Raw genomic sequence first — 26755 nt, 5'->3', positions numbered from 1 at the left:
TCACAAGACTGGAGCCAGTGAACTGTCTTATCATATCTGTAATGACACTCATGCTGGGTCCCAAGCAGTTCTAGTGAGTTACTACGTGGAAAATAAAAATGGAAAAAACCAACTTATTTAAATTAATGAAGTACTGCATGAAGAGCTGGGGAAGCAGTGAAAGGAGGTGTAAATGAACAGGGAAAAGAGGAATAACTTAAGACTATATATTTGAATCAGGGAGATAAAAGGAGGAGAGAGATCAAATAAATGGTCTGTGGGAGAGGGAAAAACACAGCTAAAGTAAGGAAACTGCGGGTGACTTGTGCAGAGTCCAGGAAGAGCTAGAAGTAGGCAGAACAACTTGGAGTGGGAAAACCATGACATAACAAAGTGAATACAATTTAGAATAGGTAAGTATGAGAAAGACTGAAGTGAGAGAAAAGTACAGAAAGAAGCACCTGATCAATACAGGACACCATTCTCATGAGTGAGAACTGTGGGATCCTGACCAGCCTCCTCGGCGATCAACAAGCAACATTTTCACACAGTGAATCAGCACAGTGCTACTCTATGCTAAGACCAATAGCAGCTATTTTCTACACACAACAGCAATCTTGGGAATTGCTTTGAACTATTCCTCCTCCTGGAGCAGGAGGGCTGCATGTGAGCCTACAGCATCCAGCTCTCCTAAATCAAGCAAGTGGCTAAATGGAAATGGAAAGGAGAGGTTTTTGGCAAACCTAGCACCGTGATGTCTACAAGGACAAACTAACCCCCTTTCACTAACCAGCTTGTACCCTTCCTTCTGCTTTGTTGAACATTATCAGTAATTTCCTGAAAAACCAAACTGAAAAACTGATCTAAAAAGGGCCCCAATTTTGGGGTTTGAAGGGGTTAGGGTTTTTTGTAAAATGGCTGCTTGTCAGCTGAGTGAGTTCCCAGACCAAATCAGACACTTGGGTCAACAACACACAGAGCAATATGAAAGACAGAGTGGCCAGGGGGAATCAAGAGCTGGATTTTTTTTGTTTGTCAGAACTGCTGATCTAAACTCACACCAAACTGCAGTCTTAATGTTTATACCCTCTATGCCTAGTAACAAGAAACAAAAGCTAACACTTATGTCACAGTTTTCTAACAAGACTGCAGCTTTCTGAAAAAGTAACTGAAGACCATTCAAAAATATACCATGAATTGCTAAACTTTTTTTCCAGCAATATCGATCATATTAAGTGTCACTTCATAAACAGTATGTTTTACTACAGGATGTTTACCAGATCCAAATTCTCTAAACTACATTAAACTTTGCTTTTGAAATAGAGTAATCTTGGCTCATCAGAACTATTCATTTATCTCACACAAATCCAAGAAATATTTAGGAAGCTTGAGCAACATTCAGTATTTACACTGTTGCTGTACTCAGAGCTACTTTCAAAACACCCTCAAAAGTTCAAGTTTTAGTAACTTTTTTTAATGTGATCCTATCACATTTTCTCAGACTGTATTAGGATTTTCTTCCGTGAAATTCCTGCAATTCCACATAACATTTGAAAACTTAATTAATTTTTTGTTTTTCCCATTTTTACACCATGCTGAGGTATGGCCTACACAGAAAGCCCTAGCAGGTTTCTCTGGATTTAGTTTGCCTGGACATAGAAACCAAAAGTGAATTACAGGTTTAAAAAAGAAAAAAGATAAGGGAATTCTGTTCAGGGGGTTAAATCAGTTTTCAAGTTTACCACTAGAGTGAGTTTGAAAACTGCATTCTTTTGAAGTATCCTTTTCAGAAAAAGAATGGGCTTATCAATCTGTGCAAGAATCTGTATCTGAAATTCTCCATTGCTTTCAGATATCTACCTAATTCTGCCCTTGGTCATCTTAGCCTGAAACATGAAGAAGACTGAGCAAATCTGTGGAAAAAACCCCAGAAGACACTAATATAAAGGAGAAGACACTAATATAAAGGAATCACCATGTTTTGCTACCAGCAGAGGCAATCAGAAGATGAAAAATAGTAACACAAATTCTGTAATCAACTTTTAAGTCCTGTTCTTAAGAACAAGATACATTTGCATTGCGTTAGTAACAAAATTAAAAACACTTCTGTATTAGTTATAAAAATATATGACAAAGAGTGCAATCCCTCAGTTAGCAAGGCAAGATAATGACCTAATTTACTGGAAAATGTTTGCACTTACCAGTTCCATGTAACAAACTAGCTTCTAATATGTGTGGAATTCTTGGAGGAATTTTCATAGATGCGCGAATCTGGTAAAAGCTAAAGCAAAAGACGGTGATTTGCAACAGATGCATTATAGTACATCTCATTTATGATATACAGATGTATTGACAAAGGCAAGAACGGATAATGGGAAAAAGGAACAGGTCAAGGAAGTCTACAAAGCTCAGTACTGTCTTATTTAACCCTTTATTTTGTTATGTTTTATTTTTTAAATTATAAACCAAAGCAGTAGCCAAACATGAATACAAAGAAGTCCCAACACAGCACTAGTTTTTCCATACCCTGCAGAGTTGGGGCAAATACTTGTAAAGACATGCAGTAAACTACACTGGAAAATTGGTATGAATGAAAACCCAGGATTATCACCTACACTACAGTCATCTCAGAAGGATCTGCCATGTAGCACATCTACAGGACTGCTATAATCAGTTCTGACACTGAAGGATGTGAAACTGCAGTTTGTAAAACTCCCTCCAGGATCCCCTGAAAACACACCACTTACCAGACACTCCCTACATTGTTTGTGGCCACCAGCTACACAAAAATGCAAGCAAAGGGTCACACTAGGCAAAACATGACAGCACTTTTATGCTATCAAAGTCAGGAACTGCAGGCTTCAAGCATAAAATTGAGAAAAACCCCAACACAAATCTTTGTCTCTACTCCAACTCTAAACCATTTTTCATCTTATTCAGCTCCATACCATTTCCAAGTTTGATTTTCATCTAAGAAATACTTAACCATCACCAGACATATTTTATGGAAGCATTTATAAAACACAAATACACTTAGATGACACATTCTAACCATCTCATCCCATTTCACATTATTTGTTTTTGTTTGAGGAGTTAGCTTCAGCTCTTCAGTGAGCTGATGTGACCTACCATACAGCTCCACAAACAGTAAGACCAGTGAAAAGGAGGTAGCACGAACACAGGTACAGAGAGGAAGAAAAACACACTTTTTTTGGCAGAAGCATGATCCTAAATGCCCTTAGGAATACACATTTATCCTTCATATTTCACTCACAGTGTCCACCCAATCACAGTCATGGTTTTCATCATCCCCAAAAATAAATCCAAACCAATCTATTTGTGGTTTTCTGATTTTGGCTTCTAACACTTCAATTGAAGCTCACCATGCAGGACTTCACTACAACTGATGGGACTGTGTATTAGCCTAAGAATCAGCCAATGAAAAAGCTCTAAATTTAATTCTTACACAAAATTAAAAAGTCAATCTTGTCAAAACTTATGTATCAAAGAATAGGAATATTGGTAACCAGCAACATTGTTAGAGATAAAAGATGAAGTGATTCCTACTTTTTAAAAATGGAGCAAAACTTAACCTATTGCAAGCTACTAGTTACATACTTCCCTGTGGGGGAAACCCACAGGTCAAACATGATCCCAAATACACTCCCTAAGTGACACATAACTAGTAAATTAATTCATTTTCTATTGGGTTAAAGAAATACAAATTAACATTAAGCTTTTGCTGTTATTTTCTCCAAGGGTATAAAGAATTGAGAAGATTAAGAGTGCCCTCTCAGTATTATTAACCCAGGAGGATGCAGTGTAGTACAGTGATGTACTCCTTTTTTCTGGGTCAGATGCGACTTCCATCATCCAATTAGTTACTCATTTCACCTATACTGAAGAAACATGATACACGATAAAGTACAACAGCCTCAGCAAGGAGATACTTTCCACCAGCCACAGCTTCACAGTGTCATTTTTGGATCCACAGTAAACATTCATTAAGAGCCTGATGCCCTACCAATACTAACTGCATTTTTCCATGATCCTAATGACCAGCCTGTCAAGCTAAAGCATACTGCTTGTTACTTCATGTACTAAAAGAATGTAAAATTACTGATATGCTTTACATGAAATATTTTGTTGCAGTTTTCTATTAAAACATGGTATCTCAGTAAGTTCAGAGATATGCCACATATTTTAATTCACCTTGGCTTTAGCCTACCAAACTGGGTCATTCTATTAGAATTTAAAAAATCCAAAACCTGCATATTTCTCAGCTGATGTTTAGAAGCATGTGACAGCTCTGCAGAGCATAAATTTTAACTCAGGATTCAAAATTTTATCAAATGTGGATAGAGTACTGAATAAGTACCGTAACAAGCTAACATGAAAGGCAAGGAAAAATAAAAACAGAGCATTAAACAGAAAAAAGGTGAGATAGGATATTCCCTTTACTTAATCCAACAAGACTCATTCACCATAGAGATACTATTAAGTGACTGTTTACAATTTGTGCCTCAAAGAAAATGATCAATATAATTGTTCATGCTTAAAATGTAATTTCTGAAACCAAAAGGCTGTTAGGACATCCTTCCTTTTTTATTATTATTTGCTTGCATTTAATCAAGAGCAGACCATTCTATTTTTTTTTTCTTCAGTAACCCTTTATCTGTCTGGTATTTTATATTTGGTTTCATGGGGAGATGAAGGTGTCATGTTTGACGCAGGTGGCCTTGATTTTCAGCAGATTTATACTTTTAGCAGTTTAGAACATAAAACATTCACCTGTTACTCTGAATAATAAAATCTTATAGGAGTTAAGCAAAGGGAAAATATGTAAACATTAATGCAAAATCTTATGCCTAGATAGATGACAAAATCGCTTAACTGCACCAAGGTATTTAAATAAGAAAAACAGCCCCCTACACAGTATTTACCTGAATTAGTCAGCGTCATTCATCTTTAAATCTGTATATATTAAGGATCTATCTGCAGATGCAGAACTATTATACTGAAACAGGATACTTGATTCACATAGCTATTTGCAATTTGTAAACAAGAAAATACTTTTTAAAAGGTATGATGTACATTTCTCATTTGACAGCAGATTTTAAAATTAATGTAAAAAAATGCATCAAGCTTCATCACTCTTTTACCCAAGCCCTGCCTTGCTCATCTTGCCATCTTTTGTTTAACCCACTAATCAATTTGTGTTGCAATGTTTCCATTTCTATCAAAAACCAAAATAAAACTAAGTCACTTTCAATTATTTCCTGCCTGTATTATAAACACTGTTTAGCTCTCATAGGGACAACTGACTCAAAAACCTGATCTATTGTATCTTCTTGGGCCTACACATAACAATTCAATATGAAGGATTCGTTACTTACCTATCACATTCAATTGTCCCAAATATCCTTAAAACACTCCATAAATAAGATCTGAATACAAACAACTCTCCACTGTCTCATGTATCAACTCTCCATTATCTAATGTAACGAGAGAATGAAGGTATCCTGAGCAGTGGAAAATCCCATATGATAACAATGCTACAGATCACACAACCGATGGTGCAGCAAAAGTGCCCAAATCAATGAAGTAAACTCCAGTCAACCAATGCTTTTAAACCCCAGTCCAGCTTCATCCAAATGGTGGAACATGGCAGACTTCATCACACACTAGGACTTTTCAGACATAACAGTGCAGGTCCACTGGTGTGACTATACTAAGCTGCTTTCCTGAAGCCCACTGAGGGGAGAACCCAGTACAAACACCTCAGAGCATGGCCCTTGCTAAAGCAAAGCCAGTGAGACTCATGTACGCAACCTCAGTACAGCACATTTTCTCTAACACATACCTCTAAGTCCCAGGAAAATGACATGGGAATAATCAAACTGATCTAGCACCAGTCTGGTTCCTTTTTAAGTCCTGACTCTGACAGCAACCTAGAAAAATGCTCTAGTGATAACAGAGACAGGGGCTTCAGGTTCATATAAAGACTTATGCAAAACTGTTCTCCAGAGCAGAAATAGTAGGGAAAAAAAAAAAAAAAGCTCAAGCTTTGCAATCAGCATTGAGATTTCAGAAAAGTATTAGGGTTCTTAAAGCATAGTTGAGTTGTGTTTTTAATGTGAAGATTTTTGAAGAATAATTTAAAAAAACCTGTTAAAATCTGTCCCTTAATCTCTGTTTTGACTGCATTACATGAAAAAAATGCTATTTTTGGATTATTAAGGGTTGATTTTTTCAGATAACAAAGAAGTCAGATGTATTTTGACAATGATGATTTAAAGCTATAATGTTTTGAAGAACAGAATCAATGGTATTCAGAAAGGTGGTATACTGTAAGAATCACCTGTAAAAACATCCATCAGACTATCATTTATGCTATTATCTCAAGCAGGATAACCATGTATTTCGCTAAACAGAGATACACAACAACAGCAGAAATACCACCAAGAACTTTAATTTACAGTATGACTAAAAATGCACTAAAAAATTAATCAAGAGCAAGAGCCTGATATGCATGAACTGTTAAATTACCCTGACAGATTATGCCATGATGTTTAGAATCAACACCTGACAATTCAGCAAGATATATTTGGGTGATCTTAGATGATTCAGCTAGAGTTTGGCACTTTAAAAAGCTGAGCTACAATGGCAGCAAAGGAAGTTGAGCCTTATCATCAGTCACTGCAGCACAGGGAACACAGCTCGTGGAAGGTCTGACCTCACCAAGAACAAATTTTGAATGAGTCTTTAGAACCATTTTTTCAAGACAACAAGCAGCTTGCTACAGCTTGATGTTCATGGTGTTGATGCAATTTGAAGGACAGGCTCCAGAGGGAGGCTGAGTAAATTGAACTTGAAACAGTTTTAAGGATATTTATGCACTGGAACAGATGAGCTACAGAATCTCCCCTTATGGAAGCTTTCAAGACATGAGGGGACAGTGCTCCAAGTGACATGGTTTGTGTCAAGCTCTGACCCTCCTTTCAGCAGGAGGAGTGTCAGAACTGCAGGATATGCTACTATTCCTTCTACCCCGAAACAGTCTGTGATCCTAGAAGTTAAAGGAAACCTGAAAAACAGGGTTCAGCAATTTCCAACTTGACGACTGAAAGGCAACACAGTAAAAAACACATGTGGTCGGGAACTGGTACACAAAACAAGTTGCAGACACACCTACGAATAGGGCATATTCTAGCTCCTGGTTTTCCTAAGTCTACACAGGCAAAGTCCCACTCAACAGCTGATTTACTTGCTTCTCTGAAAGGCAGCATCTTTCACATTGTATTAAATTTCAAATGTCACTGACTTAGAGAAAAAAAAGAGATGACCTACAATACCACCTCTGAAAATTTGCCAACCCCTCCTTCTCTAAATGCTTACAGCATTTACCTTTATGTATCTTGGCCACAGACATGAGGTCTAGGATCTCCTACCCTAGTTGCACTACTTAAAATCTTTATCCTGAAGAAGTTTGACATCCATTCCCTAAAAGGTGCCTTTGCTTTTGCTTCAATGTGGGAGATAGTCTGAACATTTGAGATGTCTGCTGAGACAGCATACAAGCAAAGTTAAGTGGACAGCTTATAAATATCCAGGTGATTTCTGTCAAAGCCAGTCTATGCAATCATTCTTGAGTAAATACATGCACAGGCCTGCTTCTGTCTGTTTATGTCATTTGATCCTCAACGTCATTACATGCAAATACATAACCATGATATCAAAAGTTCAAGGATATCTGGAGCTTAGTGTCCTCACTACAGATCTTGTAGGAAAAGGTGTTTTGAAATAAATAGCTAGAATAACTACTCTCCTGTAGGAAGAGGACATGTCTACTGTCCATCCTGTATAAAGGATTAAATCATGTTCATCAAGTTGTATTAAAATCTTAAAGATTGAGAAACCTGGCATGTATTAGAAAATGTTTTCCCACACAGGAAAATTCATTAGTTTCCTTTTTTTATCCCCACTATGGGGAAACTTCATTTAGATAGGTGTAAGTAAGGGAGTTCTTACCACATCTGTGGAAGATGGCAATTTATTATCTGAGCATGAAATACTCTTTTTATTATCAATAATCAATATTCAATAACTGGAATGTATCTTACTACTGACAAAAAATGGAAATGTATGAAATAATAGTGATTTGACTTTTTTTTAAAAAAAAAATTAAAAAAAGGTCAATTAAAATTAATTAATTTTTAATGCTCCCACATGGAACTACAGGTAATAATGTGTGCAAATGCAGTCATAAAGTACAACTGTTATTAAAATAAAAAAAATCTTATGGATTAAAAAAGCATATAAGCATTTATGGCAATAGCTGCACAAGAATTTACTTGAAAAACCACTTAATTTTGTCAGCTAAAGAATATTCCAAGGCAAGTGTACATTCTGAAAGAGCTTTGTAACACACTTCACTGAGGTAAAACTTTTTTGCAGTTCCTCTTGCCAGGAAGAGGAAAGGCAGAAGCGTGTCCAGCAGAGTCTGAGCTTTCCTCTTCCCTAAATCCCACTGCACTCACTGCACAATTCAGTGCGCTCAGTCACATTAACAAGAGCAAGCACTGAATGTTGTGGACTGTAAAACTCACATGCACATTGGGTCACCTGCAGGGCAGATTCTAAATTTATCAGTAAACCAAATGGAAGAACAGCTGTGACTCCGTATATGCAAAATCTCAGGAGAGCTCTTGGGTTCTACTGAGTGCAGGGCCCTATTAAAACCACACCTTCCACTGCAGACAGGCACTAAGACTTCTCCTTTTTCCAAGGTGAGCTGTGGCTCAGGCAAGCGCAACTCGTTCAGTGCAGGAGGAAACAGCTGGAGATGAAGCACTGCCTTGCAAACACAGATTGTGAAATGAGGAACTGCAAGGGAATGGAAAGAGCGAGTCTCCAGAGGAACAAGCAGCTCTGGGTGCAGTGATTCCATGGAGGCAGCATCAGACTGAAGCTGGAAGAGCTGTCTTCTACAGGTCACGCCTCTTCCCACGGAAGCAAATGGGCATTAACAGAAACTCCCACTGCAGTGAGAGGTTGAGTTAGCAAAATACTGAAAGGATCCAATGATGAGAAAAAATATTCCTTTATTTCTGTTCAACAGTGCTCTGTTCTACAAGATAAGCCCCTTGCTACTGGAGAGATCCTATATCCCTAATTCTTTCATGGATTTATAAAAAAAAAATTTAAAAGCAGTAAAGACGTTTAGCATTTCACACAGTTACAAGCCAATACTGACAACTGCCAACATACTTTTCTAGGCAATCTGAGTACATCAGCAATGTTTAAAGCATTCCATATGACTGTGGAACGCAATTACCCTATCTTAAACATAACCACAAATTTGCCAGGTTTTTTTGTAACCTCATAAGCATTCTGTAAAAAGGCAATCCAGGTTAAGAGGAAAATCGGAACAGAAGTAAAATAAGGTGCAATGGAACAGAAATAACAGAACATAGAAAGCCAGAATAAAGCACAAGCAGTAAAATGTTGATTATTGAAGTGCAAAATTAAAACCAGAAATGGTTAGGCTTGTTCCTCACCAGGAGATATGAGCAGTCATCTATAAAAATTTAATCCCACCAAACCCAGTTGGGGCTCACAGAATACCAAATGGACACCAAACTAGTTACAGGGCCTGTCTAGAGAGGGAATTATTTAATACAAGTATAGAACACACAGAAAAATTCTTATCTTGCAATCACTTTGTAATAAGTACTTCTAATAAGGACCAATATTAGATTATACTCTGCTATAATTGTGGGATTTATCTGAGAAATTCTAATGCAGGTACTTGAGCAGCAGGAAAACTGTCATGCCCTATGTTTAAAATCTTTTAGCAATCCCTTCAATGAAAAATCCATGTATTTCCCAGCTGACTTTTATTAAGATGAATAACACAATGGGCAAACTTACAGGAAATAGATAAGAGGTTCTCATTTGTTTGAAAGAAAGTTTCCTTGAAAATGAATGACTTTTTGAAGTACCTCACATGTCTACAATACACATTTCTGCAAATCAGTCTTATATATAAACAAAACAGTAATTAGACCAAAAGTTGGATGAGAGTTATTTGGGAGACTAATACCTCAACTAAGGCACAGCAACTTGTTATGAAACAGGATTAAATACGTAAAACAGGAGAGAGGGGAAAGTAAATACAGCTGGAGATTTTGCCTTATTATTATAAAAGCCTTTTCACCACATATTTTCCACAAGACACACTCAGCAAGAATTCCTACAATGGTTATGAACATCTATTAAAAAACTTGAAAGGGGAACAGTCTCAAATAAGTATTGCTTTTTTAAAGAGACACATAAACATGCAGTACTAGATGAACTCTTATTTAATCAAATAGATCTTATATTAGTCTATGTTAATAATTTTAGTTCCTCTTTTATTTCCTGTTCTCATTGAAGAAAAAAAGAAGGAAATCATACTAAATTTCCTTACATCTTTAAAGAACAACAGTCCCATAAAGCTTTTCTTCAGGAATAATGATTTCTCTTTTTCTCTTATTACAACTTTTCAACTCTATTTATTTAGCTTGAAAGGACTTTTCACTTGACTTTTTGATTCAGTATTCTAGCCTTACAAATGATAGATCACAATTGTTTCACCACTTTGTGGCTTGGAACATTTCACTTTCCAGGAAAGAAAAGTATGGGATGTTAGGTTATCCTAGTATACAGGGTCACAATTTTATAAGCTTCACCCCTTGCAAACAGGCATCAGTTTTTACTAAGACATATCTTAACATGTTAATTTTGAAATCAAAGTTTAGCAAACACAGCAGATGGGAGACCAGAAGATAACTCATTTTGTGGCATTCACTAGTCTTTCAAATTTTTTAAGTTTTGCAGCTGTGCAATTCTGTTCCTCTCATCTGTCAGTAAACAAGTATACAAACTTTACAATTCACTTTGCACCTTATTTTAATTAAAGGCAATCTCTGTTTTAACAACAAATAGCAAACATTTAATCAGAGATGGAAAATCAAGTACCACAAAAAAACTGTTGCAAAAAATTATGACAAAAGAGCCCATGTGAACTACCATATCTTACATAAGATGCATCAAAAAAGGTAGGTCATCACTTTCATCACTTACCAACATCTTCATCTTTTCCCCTGTAGTTAACTGTGTCATTCATGAAAGTCACATTAGCTCCTATCATTTTTTAAATTGAAACACTGTAGTTTCAAATGTAACATACTGCTCTGAGATGTTATTAGAACAATGAGAAAGAAAAGTTGTATCTCAGATTTAGAAGTGTCTTTTTTCCTTCAAGCAAGGCTCATTTTCACAATTCATTTAAATCACCTTAAGCCAGAACTGCCACAGGTTCTGCCATTTTGCAGACCAAAACCTCTTTTATGAATTTTTGTCCCTCTTCAAGTAAGTTTTGATATTCCATCAACTCTGTGGTAAAACAACCCAACATGCTCATCCAGCTGGAAAGGGGAAAAAAAAGAATCCAGTAGGGGCTGTTAACAGAAGACAGGATCACTCAGCCAGGGGAGAAAGGGTTCCCTTCAGTGACATGACATGGGCTTAAGAAAGGCTGAGCTAGTGGTGGGGCTCCATGCTCAGAAATAATACAAATTGTACTGCCACTTCCAGTAGCTATTTTTTTCCTCAACTTCAAGAGTTTAAACTCCAAAAACACTGAGAAGCAGAACTGCTGACTGCACGCTATATTTATGCATTTATTATTAACATAAGTCTTAACAAACAATCTGAGAATATTACCAGAACAATGTCACAAGAAAGTAATAAAAATCTAGCAGTGTAAGTCAAGATCTGTCAAGACTCTAAGTGTAAGTCAAGGCTCTGAATTCTGATGATCCTAAAAGCTTATGAGTGTCAAAAAGTCAAGTGAGCATTCAAGACTGAAAAGCAAAAACTCTACTTTTTTCCCCTTCATAAAAGAGTTACTGCTCTTGAAGAGACTTTTTGCCATGACAGAGCCACCTCGTACAGCAAAAGTTATCTTCCATCTCTTAAGACCTACCCTAATCAGTACACTCACAAGAATTAAACTTCTGATGCCAGTTTAAATAAATGAAACAAATTACAGGACAACAAACACACTAAGTAGCCAAATGCCTTTTTCTCTTGCCAGGTTCCACAAGCTGGATACCCTGATGACACACAGTACCTGCTGAACCTGTTTAACAAGTTAAAAAAACAATTAAACAAGCAAGCAAAAAAAAAAAAAAGAGTTGCTTTTCTAAAGTCTACATATTTCCAAGGCTTTTGTTTTGAGAAAACTGTAACAAGCACCACAGAAAATCTCAAATGGTATCCAAAATATTTTGAAATCAATTTTATGTAGGAATGTATTCAGGAAAGCTAGGAAACAAATTGCTGAAAGAAAGTCTTGCAAAAGTAATATGAGATGAAGAATGAGGAGAATATGATCAGGAAAAGAGAAAAACTCCATAGAAGAAGCACTATCCATAGTAATATGACTGAAGTGCAGAGATGGTCATCAAGGTATGATTTATTACATACACTGAGGAGCCTCAAACTTTCCATGCATTTGGGTATCTAACTCTGTTCCCCTTATGAGGCTGACCTCGCACCACTGCTCCCTGTAAACTGGGACCTGCAAAATCCGCTTAAGAAGAATCCAAGTTCTCTTTTCAGAGTTGGAAACTGAGGGTTTCTGCTGCTCTGGATGCCATTCTATCATCTCCTCCTTCACCCTTTCAGACCTGACCTACAGAAAGGACTTGGCATTCTGGAGGTGACTAGGGGCCCTTTCTCTGCCAAGTACCAGAGATGGATCTCTCTGACTTCTGCAATAATCTGATTCCTTCTCTGTGCCAGTCAATCAAGCTGTCATCTGGGAAACCCTATCTTTCCTTATAGTAAGGGAATGTCAAGAATAATGTCTTGAAATTTAGAGTGCACTTTTACATTATAAGGACTTCTGCAAGAAATGAAGTTTAAGGAATTCTGCTTTCCCTTTTTCCTTTGTCTTGTCCTCCCAGGCACCCAACTCTTGCAAGACACTTGTCACCTTTCTCAATTACACCAATGCACCATTGCAGAGCAGTTCCAGACACTGGTCAGATCCAGCAGCTCAGCCAGCACAACCCACAGGGCAGGGCACTGCAGTGGCACGAAGCTGCCAGCGGCAAGGGAGGTGGAAACTGCAAACTGGCACTGCCAGGCAAGCTCTGTATCTCCACATGAGGGCTTAGGGAAATTAGAATTGACATACCTGACGTCTGTCATAACTCTGTATCCTAGGGGCAGGGATGCCAGCTGAGATGAATGTAGAAGTTCAAACAGAGGTTTTGTTTCAAAACATTCTAATCTCTGGGCTGCTCTCATTAAGCAGATCATACTGACCTAATGGCCTCACCCGTTCAAAGAGTCGTCTTCTGAACATGAAGGCTGGAACTCTTATGGACATTTCTCTCAGGATGCAGTCCAGGATTACAGTTAAACCAACCCAAAAGCTAATTGGTGACAGAAGTAGGCATCCCACTCCTCCTGCGTACTTTATACTCCTGCACTACACTGACAGAATATCTGATGCTGATGTGGACCAGGGAGATTTAAAAAAACATAACCCAGAATGATTCTGGTTTTGCCAGTATTTTTCTGCTGGTTTACCATGTTAAGCTGACCAGCCATAAGGTAAAAGAGCATGACTGCAGACACACAGGAAGCACCAGCACTCTGCTCAAGCAGCTGCTATCCAGCAGATCTCTCTATGTAAAATCTATACCATTAGCCTTATGTTCCTCCCAGCTTAACCCAATCCCGGACAACACTGCTGCCAAAAGCATCTTACTGACATGATGCGGGAGCAAACAAAGCAGAAGACCATGGATATCACACAGGTACATGCAGATACATGCTCAGGCCAACTATAAATGCATAGATGAGAATGCTGTTTCACACCAGATTTGGGCTCATGGCACCAACAGTAGGCCATGCTGGATATACTCTCTTACTCTCTCCCCCACAAAAAAAACCCCCAGTGCTCAGGTATAACCATCCACATCAAAGAAACATGCACAAGTGAAAAATACACCTCTTTTTTTTCTCTCCAGTCTGATCATCTCCAATAGCTTGGATGCTACTTCTTGCAGTAAAAATACATGAATATAGAAAATGATTAGCAGTGGAGGCTTGATCATGTAATCTAAGGTGTTCATCCTATTTTTGGAGAAAATATAAGACAAATTTTTAAAGCAATTTTAAAACTTTCCAAATCAGCAAAGGAAGTTATGTATGCATAAGCATGAACATGAAAGTCCAGTCTAGAGGGCCTCTAAGTATTTGGAGGTATTTTAAGCTTCTTCCCCCATGGCCAAAGTGAGTCAGAATCTGGGAAAGAGCAAATGCGTAGGGTGAAATAAGGTTAGAAAAATATTAAAAAATCTGATAAGTTACTTTATGTGGAATACAGTAATTGGCAGGAGGCGTAAGAAGTAAAAGAGGAAGAGATTTTGAAGCAAGCACCTCACTGGAGGAAGCGAGTCTGAGTTTGCATTTGGTGGTGGGACTGAGCTTGGTTCCCTGTTCCGACAAAGCTATACGCTCTCTGCAGTTTGTGACAATCCATTAAAGTGCTATTTGTGATTACAGATACAGGCATACAGAAATGTATTATTAGCTTGTATGAGCAACAAAAGAGACACAAAAAGACGCTATACCAGAAACCTCTGCTGTGTTCTGAGGCAGCCAAGACTTTGAAACACAGGATAAGCATCTTTCTCTTCCCTCAGATAGCTATGGATGGTAAACTAACTTAAAGAACCATATTTCTGCTGTAACTATTATGTGTATTAACCAAGCACACAAAAATAAGGCAAAACACCTATGAATGACAGATCTTTCAGGGTTTAGCTACCATCTCACAGTGCCAGGTCTGAACTGTAAGACTATGCACAAGCTACAAACTTCTGCACATATAGGTGCTAACACTTGAAAGAATCTAAAAGTAGCAATTTTAGTGACTAAATACAAATTCAATAAAAAAATAAAACTGTTACTGCTGTCACATGCCACTCCAGAATACCAAACTCAGTAAAACTCAATTTAGAAAAAGAAGGTGCATATTCAAGAAATCATTGTTGCGATGCCTTCAGCTAACACCTATGCTCATTCTACCTTCATATTACACACAGCTGATAGCTATATCTTCTGCAGAATTAAAGAATGGGTCTTCTCCAGACAAAATCCTTTTATACTCATTCCTGTCTTATACTATCATTTATTCCCTCACTAAACTAAATTCATTGATCATGCTTCTCCTGACAGACCTCAAGGCAAGACATGCTGAGTACAGTTGTTACTCTGCATTATGAAATGGTACTTGGTCTTATATACACAAGACCCCTATTTCTTCAATTGCATAAAGAAAGAATGAATTACACAGACCCCTCTAAAAGCAGTCCCAAAGGACAGAAAATTATGCCATATCACTGTCACACCAAAGAGCTGTGCCTACCATGGCGCTGTCAGGTCCAGAAAGGCAGCAACATGGTATAAATAGGCATCTGAGCTCTTCATCTTTTTGTTCTTAGAGAATGGAATGTCTGGAGGAGATGGGATGCCATTAGAAAGCTTTAATTCTGAGTTGAAAAAATGTTTACCATTGCAAAATTATAATTTCAATTGCAAAAGTTGTTATTTTTAAAATGTCCAAAAGCACTACTTAAGCATAAGAGCTAAAATCTGAATAAAATTCAGATGATTTTAAATTTGTACCCCGTGTCTGAGACATCTGGAAGATGCACTGAGTACCCATAAACATTACAAAACACTGAAGTGATATTTTTTGAATATGGGGGATGCAGGGAAAAAAACACTCCCTCAGGACAACTGCTACTACCAACTCTTAGCTACACCTCTATGAATAATGACTGAAGAAATAAGCATCTATACAATCATCTTTATGGGCTAGACTACATAGCTAAAAAACTGTAGCATCAGGACCTCATTCAGTTTCTTAAATTGGAGTATAGACTTCTAGGAATTACCATGGAGGAGAGTGGGGAGAAGGATTCAAAAGTAGGAGTCCAGTTTACAGTGGCTCCAGCTGACCCCCAGACAAGCTTCCCTGTGTGGCTGCAAGTGTCCTAATACAGGCACTGCACTTCAGAGAACTGAAGAAGAAAAGCAGAACAACCTCTTCATGTCCTCAGTGTGCTTCAAAAAACCTTAATTTCTCAAAGGCAACAGTGCTCAGTTTTCAACTTACTTTTCTAACCTCTATTTTCAACAAAAATAAGACTTTATATTTTAGAAGACGAGATTCTGTCTTTTAAATTGTAGCTGTTCTTTAGGACCAGACCATGCCATTGGTGTCTCAGACATCCTGCATCACACGGGCTAATGGGATAATTGATGACACTAAGTTTAAACTTTTTTAGCAATGGCAATTTAAAATAAGACTTTCCCCCTGGTCATTCCCAGCCTTACCCTTTCTAGCCTAAGAGCTAGCCTCTGTGTGTGTGCATCCACTGATGAACTAGAATCAGAAACTGATCCACTTTAAAAAAAAATGAAACAACAAAACAACAACAACAAAAACCAACCCCAAGACCAAAAATATTTGCATAATTTTTCCTAGACAGACTATTCCCTTGAGTTTACAGCCTAACCCTCCAAATCTTAAACCTGTATAATTGCTATTTGTATTACTGTAAGAAGCTGAAGAACAGAGCTCATCTTACAACTGTTAGACAAATTTGACAGCTTTCTTCTCTCTTTGTAAAGATGCATTACATTAAGTAAAGATCACAGTACAATACTTCAAAAGATAAGCTATCCTGTCAGAAGGCAATTCACAACACTTATTTCCAGAAAAATATGTCATACAGAAACGTACTTTGAAAGTACAAGTATGTCTGAGCTTTATGAATTAAAAAGAAAACCAAACAGGTGAACCTGAATGCTCCTTGTCCATCAAGAGTTTGTTATTCTATCATATGCTAGCAACACAAACCATGATCAAGGGCTGCTTCTTCATTTAAGGATAAAACCTTTTCATTTCTGATATAGCCAGGAGGAAGAAAAGTTGTCCTCCTGGAAGAATACATTTTGACTTTCAATTTTCTGTTAAAAAATTTAAAATTAATGTAAGCAACACACTGGATCCAGAAAACAATACAACTTTTCATATAACGCATTATTTCTCATGACATTACTAAGTAATCATAATAAGATTCATTAAATTTCATACTCTGATTCACTGTTATTTTCTTTCAAGCTCCATTACATAACCACATGCATGGATGCATAAAATGTCAATGCTGCTCAGACACATCAGTAAGTAACTACACATGGAAAAACATAAATCTATGGAATAGAAGAATATCACAAGGCTAAATTTTCAGTAGTCTGAAGCTTAAATTCCTTTGACTTTTAATAAGATTTAGGTTCACAAGCAACTTATGCTGCAATCTTACCAATAACCTTTCAGATATGATACATCTCCAAAAATATGTTTTAGGTTAGAATCTTCTGAAGTCTCTCCTGTGTAAGGTATTTAGTATTAGTCCTCCATCTGTTACCCAACAGTTAAAAGCAAAAAGACTTCAAAGAAGTGTGGTAGACTTACATTACTAATGTAAATTCTTCATGTGGTTTTACAAGAATCCTTTAACCCAAAACAAAGTAAAATAATAGAAAACTAAGACACACTGAGCAGTAAATGTGCAATAAAGAGCTACTGTTAATACTTTATTTTACTTCCTCTCCTCATAGCTTATGTAACAACAAATTTACACCACCATAAAACCATAAAACCATTAGCAAGTTCTTTTTCTGAAACCCACAATGAAACTGCACATATTGTACTTTAGAAATCAAAATGGTACCAAAAAAAAGGCAAAACACAGAGACATTACTATTAAGAGTATTCTAAATCCAGCTTTGGTCAGTTATGTGTGCATGCATACTACTGACAAAGTAACAAAAGATTAGTAACAAAGAACTTAACAGTGGGATTATAAGAATGCACAGAGATAAGGAAAACGTAGATGAAAGCTATTTTCAAAGAAAATCTTGCGGCAACATGTGCATTATACTAAACTACAAACTACTAGCTAAGTCTCTTTAGCTCATTAGATTTGCCATTTACAGGTAAAAAAGCAACACACAGCTCCAGTGAAATGCAAATCTCATCTTCTCACAAGTGAAGGTCACCAGGAAACTCTTCTCCCTACCCACAGAAAAGGTATAACTGTCCCAAGTTAGACATCAGGATCCATCATCCCATGGTGGAACATGGGAACTTCAACTGAGCACAACAAAGTACTGGGGCCCTTTCAGTAACCAGTTGTTTGGAATCAGACATTCTGAACACATTTATACCTCAGTTCAAGACACATATGTATGCTGACACATACAAAATGTATGTACATGAGGAGGTAACCAACGAGCAAAACAACCAGCACAATCTTTGAACTTGAACAGCTTTAAGCTGAAGGACAGTAGGGTTAGATGAGATATTAGGAAGAAATTCTTTCAGTCATAGGGTGGTGAGGCCCTGCAACAGGCCGCCCAGAGAAGCTGTGATCTCCCCATCCCAGGGAGTACTCAAGGCCAGGGTGGATGGGGCTCTAACCTGGTCTAATGGAAGGTGCCTCCCCTATGGCAGGAGGGTTGGTACTGGATGATCTTTAATGCCCCTTCCAACCCAAGTCATTCTATGATTCTGTGCAAAGATTGTTGAGACTGCTGACCCAATATCAGTCCATGGGAGGTGCCACTAGTCACGAGTTTAAGCTGGACTTAGCACCACCGACCACAGCTCTTTGAGCCGAATCATCCAACCAATTTTCCACTCAACTCATTCTCCACTTCTGCAGTCAAGCAGACTGTTTCCTTTGTCTTTATAGATCAGTACTATAAAGCCTACACCTTACTGGAACTTTTACAAGCTAAGATGACAAAACAGCCTGAAACTTCACTGTCTCAGACTATCATTCTCACAAGTCCCAAACAAATACATTTCTTTAATTCATTTTGTCACACAAAACTTGCATATCAATCTCCGTTTGGGCAAAAATTCCTATCATCACCTCTCACTAGTTCAAAACAAAAACTGTGTGAAGTCTTCTTTGAATGAAATTAACAGATAAAAATAAACCAGTGGAGCCATCTGTAAGAAGCTGGGTTTAAAGCAAATGGCACAGTTAAAAGAAAACAGAACAAAATAGCTGTATTGGATACATAAGACAAATATCCTATTACAATCAAGTGTCTGCACTGTCTGTTACCACTTCTTGGAATAGTAACAGTTATCTAAAAGTAACAAAAATAGTCTGCTTCAGAGGGTATCTTAGGAGAGAGCATATTTATAACCCTTCATATAAATATAACCTTGAGTAAAATACTATGAGAAATTTTAGCTCAGTCTGCACTGTTTAGACCAGTTTAGCTCAACAGAGTGGTTTTGAGGCACTTTCTCCAATGACCCCAGTTTGCTAAATGCTGGTTCAATTCACTGAGAGCTTTCCAGTCACAGAACCTAGATGTCTCCCAAGGAAGCTGAACTACTCTGATCTACCTGTCACAAAATGCACTTCAACCCCTAGGGGCACAAAAAGGTCTGAACAAAATACTTATACAAACAACTTCAAATTACACTCATGATACAAAACATCTGCTCCAGAAGATGAGGTTAAAATCTAGTCTGAAGTAACTCTGGAACCACACAGAAGAAGGGACATCAACACTGCTTTTAGTAATTCGTACCCTAAATACCAAATTTAACTGTTAGTGTAAACACAGTCATAACTGCTTTTGGCAACTATAGTGCCACTACATATACACATCCAAGAAAATATGATACTGCTGGATGCAAGAGTTGACAGATTTCTTCATATAGTTATAAAAGCAGGAAGAGAGTAAAATGAGTTTGACTGGATATTAGGGTATGGGGACTCTACTGAAAAGGTGGGGAATGTACCACAAATTCCAATGGCCAAACTCATATGAAATGTCAGTTCATATTTAATTAAAGGGACAAAAGATTTATACCTAAAACACATAAGGGTGAACTTTCAGACTGATAAAATGATTCTAAACACAAGACAAAGCTGTAAAGAAAAACAACTAAAACTGGTCAGAAGGAAATTTAGGCTGGGAATGATGACATCTCCAGTAATCAAATCTCAGTGAGAATCTCAACTCACTCTGCAAACAAATACTTTGGATAAAAATCTACTAAGAAGGTACTTGATGTGATTACTTGCAATAGCTGACGTTTTATTCTACACAGCTCAGAAGGTCATGATGTTTTTTACTCCATGAGACAAGCATGCCACACTAGGAAGGCTTGAATCCACACAATACAATCAATTCCATACCAGATTTTGGTGAGACAAACCATGCTAAATATAGTGGTAGCTAAATAATAGGAAGCTAACAATGAAACTAAAGATTTCCTTTTCTGCTCATTCAATCCATTATCCAAGAGCTCCTCCAGCAACAAAAGTATTATATCCTGTCTCAAATAAACAGTTTCCTAGAAAAATACTGGAACCTACCCAAATTGAATTTATTGCAATAGTCACATTTCTCAGTCTGTCAAATTATTCTGGAAGTTCTCTCCTCTTCCTGACATTAATTTCTACAGGAATGTGCCCAGAGTTAAAGGTTCAGCTTGAAACCAGGGAAATCGTACCTCCTCAAGTCACTTTTTTCACTGTGTCAGCATTCCACCTCTCTGAACTTGTCCTGTAAATTTACTGATTTTTAGCTTACTGCAAAAGTAAGCTAAAAAGAAATACGCCAGATAAAGCACTGGTAATTATATTGCTGTGCTTTGCTTCTCAACTACCTATCTGAGGAACCATTAAAATTGTAAGGTTAAGACAACCAAAACTCTTTCATCACTTTGAGTTCTCTACTAGAGTAAATGTGCTGCCATGTTCCACCCCCTCCTTCCTCACTGATTTCAGAGATTAAAAAGGCTACAGTTCAAAAAACTTTGGTTTTTTGTTGAAGTAATTAGAATATTCTCAGTGTTTTCCCAGACCTCTTAAGCCTTCCTTAATCCTTCTGTTCCAATGAAGAGTGAAATTATAATTTTCCCTTAAAACGGGACAGTTTGTTGTACACACTTGGACTGCATATTGTAGCAAGCATAATGGGTCACCACTTCTGTCAAAAAAACCCCCCTAGCTGTACTGAAACAATACACACAGACACGTGTCTTGAACTAAGACAAGGCTAAAAACACTAATGTATTTTTTCATCACTAAAATATTTCTGAGGAAAGCTACTCAGCACTGTTTTGTAAAAGGCAGCTATCATAAATCAACACTGATACACCTTGTTCTGTCTCTGCAAACACTAACACAGCCTCAACTCTAGCAGGCATTTTTACTGTAGTCTACTTGAGGATTGACAGAAGGCTAATGTACCGCAACACTAAAGGACCAATAATCTTTAATAGCTCCAAAATAAGCTACAAAGGATTATTTTCTGCATAGCAATGGGAAACAAGGACCTAAGAAAAGGACAATCATGTAACATCAAATGAAAGGAATGTGGAAAAGACTTGTACAGAGATAAGGTGGAGTAAGAGGAGCCCAGGAGAGTCTAAAGAGAGAGCATGGAGTCCTGAGTAACGGGAGGCACAGCACAGTGAGAGGAGAGAGGCTGGTGAAATTCTCCACTGCCAAACTGATAAACGAGGAGGTTAACTGGGACAAGACCATTTTTAAAATATTGAAGAGAAACAACTATCATATTTCAAACAAAAGGGATTACAGAAATTAAGACATGCAAGGGTAAAGGCCTGGGTAAGAATATAACATACTCTCCATACCTACAGGTTTTCTCTCATCTCCAACTAGACAAAAATATTGTATTACAACTTTGGTCTTAAGAAAAAATTATTTTAATATTTAATTTTAAATCCTAGAAAGAATATGACTTTCCAATATAGAATAAAAAAAATTCAAGTCACTACAAAAATAGTCAGTATCACATGAAGCAACACTATACGACAGAGTACCCATTAAGGTCTTTCCAACATTAGCCATCCAACAGAGTAAAGTCTGAAAGAACATGCTACGTACCCTCTTTGAAACAAATCCACATTGAAGAATTTGTGGAGCTCCACGGAGAATTCTACCATAGCCTGAACTTCACTCATGTTTATGAGGATGAAGAAGTCAAAACTTGTCAGCACCTTAGTTACTGAAAACAAAGAGAAAACAAACTATTTAGAACACAAGCTGGGGGTAATGCCCATCTGGTCCTAAAAAGGGCAACGCTTACAGTTTTGCACAGCTTCCTAAATATGCAGGTCCTGGAGTAAACAAGAATATAGGATGTACCAAATCCAGCTCACAGTAACTTCTACCTTTCTTGTGAAGGAATCAAGTGTTATCAGAGAAGCACCACAACACATTGTCAGCATAATACAATCCTGGCACTTACTGATACCTACATACTGCAGCTCTGCTCTGGTTCTTGGCTGGAGAGGGATAAACACTCTCTGACAAGGAGAAAAAGAACATGGGCTGCTTCCAGCCCTTGTTGGTGCAGAATGACCATGCAGGCAGCAGAACCTCAACTCCGGCATGAGGACAGCAACGGCTGAATTACAGAGTAGCCAAACAATAAAGAGAAAGTGTCTGACCAGGTCATGTAAGGCTTTAGACCGAGAGATTCCAGGAGAAGGCATGGTTCAAATTTTTTTTGTAGTAAAGTGATAATTCTATCATCTTCACAGCTGCAGACAAGCGAGTTTCTGCTAATTTACAACTGCCTGGTAATACCTAAATTAAAATCCTATAGATTTTACTAAATTCTGCTGGTTTTCCTTCAACACTATCAACTAGATTAATGAAAACAGACTACACTTTCTGCAAACACTTGTCTTCAAACTTCACAGTTTCTGCTAGCACTGTCTGGTTTGAGGACTAAGCGAACAAAAAAAAACACTTGAGCAGGATATACTTCATGCACATTAGTCAATTTTTCTGGCTTTGGTCTAGAAGCAGTAGACATTGTCTTGAGCTTGAACGGATTATGGGGGTTTCTTTGTTTCTAAAATTTTGAACATGCATTTGGGTGTTTGTGAAGTAGCAGGCAGTACTGTGACTGAAACAGGGCAGGTGGCAAAAGAAGTCATGACTGCAGCAGGTATTAGTCAGCTGAAAGCAAAGTTACCTTTAGGGGCACAACTTCTAGCCTACCAACTAAATTGTCTTAGAATATGACTCAAGATTTCCATTTCTGAACTCACTCTAGAGGAGCTGAAAGACTTCAAGCATTGTAACACAGGTGTAAACTTTAAACTCTAAACAAGATGTGAATTCTGACACTGGTTTAACAGCCAGTACAGGGGCTTTGAACGCACTTTACAAAAACATGGGAACAGTACATTACTGACTTAACAGGGGACAGGGGAAGCGGAATCTTGCTGCATTAGGACAACATGAAGAATTCATATCAAGAGCCCTACTGCTAGGTCAAAACTACAGCACCTAGATGATGCTATTAACCCAGATTGTCTAAAAAGATCTTGTCATTGCTCAAATTTCAATCAAAGGATGTCAAGAGACTAATTGAATGATGCCACAAGTTTTGCTACAGTTTGTAGTCTTGACTGGCAGTGACAGCCTACAGGGCCTTGCAACAATTCCTTCTTCCACTGCTTTGTCTATAGTATTGTACAGGGATGTCCTCTGTGGTCTTCAAAGCTAGAGTCAAAATGTTCTGCACTGTAATTTGTTGGGACTGCAATACTGTGTTATCACATGGGCACCACCTACCAAAATGCAAGTGTATCTTCTGCAAATGAAACCTGACCTGCCACAGGGCAGAGATCCAGAGATCCTAGACCCACTGTGAGCCTTGGCTGCTGAGCAACAAACCCTGTGCTCTATGCATGAAACTGTTCAGTACCTCAGAAAGAAGCCACTATAAAGCACTCAAGGAAAAGCAAAGGGATAAAGTAAGGATAGTAAGGATGGGGCAATCTCATCCAGCTTGCATTTTGATGAAACTACATTCTCAAGAGAAGAAGACATCACAAGGCTCTGACTTCCCAGCACAAAGAGCAGCGTTAACTCCCTGAACAGGTTTGCCTCCATTAAGAGAAGGAAAGACTATTCCTGTGGTTGCTGTTGGGCCATGATCAGGGTCCACCAAGTCCCCAGCAGGAAAACCCAGAACAATCCAGAACCAGTCCAATTAGGTAAGCTCAAAGGTCCACTTTATGAATGAGTTAATTCAACAAAAAAAAACTTAAAGAGAGACACATCTTGCATGACTGCCAAAAGTTCTGTCCAGTGAACTTGTGGTATTCCTACTGTGTATAATATGGCTCTAGCTGGGGACACTGCCTCCATTCCTTCTCTATTGAGCTTACTTAGCACTCCCAGCCAGTCAACTAAAAATTGCCTGGCAGGCAATTTTTCCCTGCAGACCAAACAGGGAGTCCAGCAACCACAGGCCTGCATGACACAACACCATGCATTTTAATCCAGTAACGCAGCTCTTGCTCAACTACAAACAGTATTTGGAAAAGCAGTGTCTATGCCTTGCTCCAGTACCAACTGCAAAACTCGTAAGAAATGCTGTGGCACAGTTCACAGAACAGCACATCCAGCAAGCAGTGCTGCGTGCTGCCACAGGCACCCAGCTGACCACTGAAAATAGCTTTTCCTTTGTTGAGCATCAACGTGTTCCATGTGCACCTTAAGGAAGAAGAGGAACACTCACTGCCCTGGGTGACTGACATAAACCACATCACCGCTTTTCTGCCAAAGCCTCTCATACCAGTGGCAAAGGAAAACAGTACAGAACAGTTCTGTGAACTATGTAATAGAAAGTGTTATGCAGTGAATAAATATTTTAAAGGAGAAACTCAGCTTAGACAATGTCTTAAGCTTGTACACTAATCATACAAAAGCCAGCAAAAAATTTGAACTCATGTAGAGGTACTTGTTGTATAGATTCCTGTCAAATTTACAGCTTCAGTTCACAAACTTAATCTACAACAGAAGTCCACAACTCATTTTAATACTTAATGAGCTTATTGTTATATTTTAAAGCACATCATTAGCATTTGGAAATCAACATTTTAAACTGCATTAAGAAACAAAAGAATCCTTCAGTAGGAGCTCTCTACATGAGAAATGGAGTTTAATGCAGCATATAAACATATCAGAAGGTCTGATAATAAATGACAATACCTTAATACACAAATTAGAACAGGTGGGTTCTAAACTTTTGGTAGCTACTTTACTTTTACAATCAAACAAGCATTTCAATATTCAAAAGTATTTAGAGCACTGAGATTTAACATCTCCAATAGTTAAAATGTCAGTTAAAACCACTTGATCCTACACTGAGGAACAAGCTTTCCTTTCCTTCATACTTCTGAGGGTTTCCTTATTTCCTTAAGTTAGAAAATCTCCTATATTTCCTGGCTGGTCCATGCTGTCCCCACATCACCTCACCACTTCTTTAGTTACCCAAACTGATCTTTCCAAAGGCCACAAGACAAACTGGATCACAGGATAACATATTTTTAAGGTTCATCTGAAGGGAAAAAAGATTTTGCTTTTGTTTCTTGCTTCTGTTTTTTTTTTCTAAATTGAGCATTTTAGTGCTACTTTTTAGCAGCTGCATCAGAGCATCTGAGAGTGAACTGAAGATACAGAAATCTCCTAAACCAGCTTTGTTTTCGGAAAAATGATTGTGTAACACTGCTATTTGCCAAACTAGCTATTTGCACTGGGAACTGCAAAACAATGCCGAGAAATGTAACTGCAAAAAGACGTTCAAAGAATGTCTTACCTGCACTGGTAAATACTCCATTTTAGTATGTCAATCAACCAGTCTTCCAGTTCTTTGCTGTCAAAAACATAGTGCTTGAACTAAAAAACAAACAAACAAACATTTTACTAAAAGCAACATCTCTAGAATGTTTTAGTACTTACGTACATTGTTCTCTTTTCCTGCATTCTAGTAACAACCTTTATCATGAGCTCTCCAACAATCACACAAAAACTGCCTACCAGCATGCTCCCATCTAACCTTGGGTCCTGCACTGCAGTTTTCAGTTCTCCTAAAGTGTAGCAGTCTGATACATATTTTTAAAAAATAAAGTAAAAAATACAACTTCTCATGAAGCAAATGATCAGGAAAAGCTGACATTGCTATGTCCAGCCAAACTACCCCTGTCTTCACCAAAGAATTCTAAGCTCCCAGAAGACTCTGATACACCCCCAGCAACCCCACAGGCTCCCCAATCTTCAGAGAGACTCTCAGCTCACCAGCAGGAACACAGCTATGAAGAGGTAGGAGGATATTCTGGCCTGAGTCATCAAATACAGCTCAAGCCCCCACACAGCCTTACATAGCTACCAGGGAGGAGACAACTTATAAGAAGAGGTCTGATGAGATTCTCCTGGTAAATCTTACGTCCCTTCTCCACAGGAGCCAAAATTCAGGGGACAAGAAGAGCCTTAGAGCATAAACCCACTTTCTTAGAGCCAACACTGCAGGTTGCAACACCACCAAATATTCTGAAGCTCTCTCTGGAGCTCCTGATAAACCACTACCTTAAAACTATTAAATAATCAGTTCATCTCTCCTGCACTCCTACACTTTATTAGGGTACCTAAAAAATACAATAAAAAATGGAAAATCTCTTTTTTATCTGATGACCTTTAGATTTCAATGATACGGAAAAGAGAACATTTACTTCTACTCTCTTAAAGGAACTTTGCATCTTTCTGTATGTATATTTCAA

General features: G+C 37.9%; 1 protein-coding gene across 5 annotated transcripts in view; it reads right to left on the bottom strand.

Annotated features, from left to right (window-relative positions):
* The window catches only part of FAM135A (family with sequence similarity 135 member A), a 79131-nt gene that overhangs the window by 38544 nt on the left and 13832 nt on the right, over nt 1-26755 (bottom strand). For all 5 annotated transcript variants that reach the window (XR_015282924.1, XM_086876207.1, XM_086876210.1 and 2 more), the window contains exons 2-4: nt 25798-25877; nt 22062-22182; nt 2181-2260 (exon numbers count right to left, since the gene is read on the bottom strand). Coding sequence is in view for 4 of the 5 variants with exons in the window: in XM_086876207.1 (XP_086732333.1) it covers nt 2181-2260; nt 22062-22138 (157 nt within the window). In the remaining variant the exon portion in view is untranslated. The remainder of the gene's footprint in view (nt 1-2180; nt 2261-22061; nt 22183-25797; nt 25878-26755) is intronic.

The sequence above is a fragment of the Cyanistes caeruleus genome, chromosome 2 (genome assembly GCF_971803275.1).
Source record: "Cyanistes caeruleus chromosome 2, bCyaCae1.hap1.1, whole genome shotgun sequence".
Lineage (NCBI taxonomy): Eukaryota > Metazoa > Chordata > Aves > Passeriformes > Paridae > Cyanistes > Cyanistes caeruleus.
The sequence above is the reverse complement of the archived record's forward strand: the minus strand, read 5'-3'. Positions and strand labels throughout refer to the sequence as shown.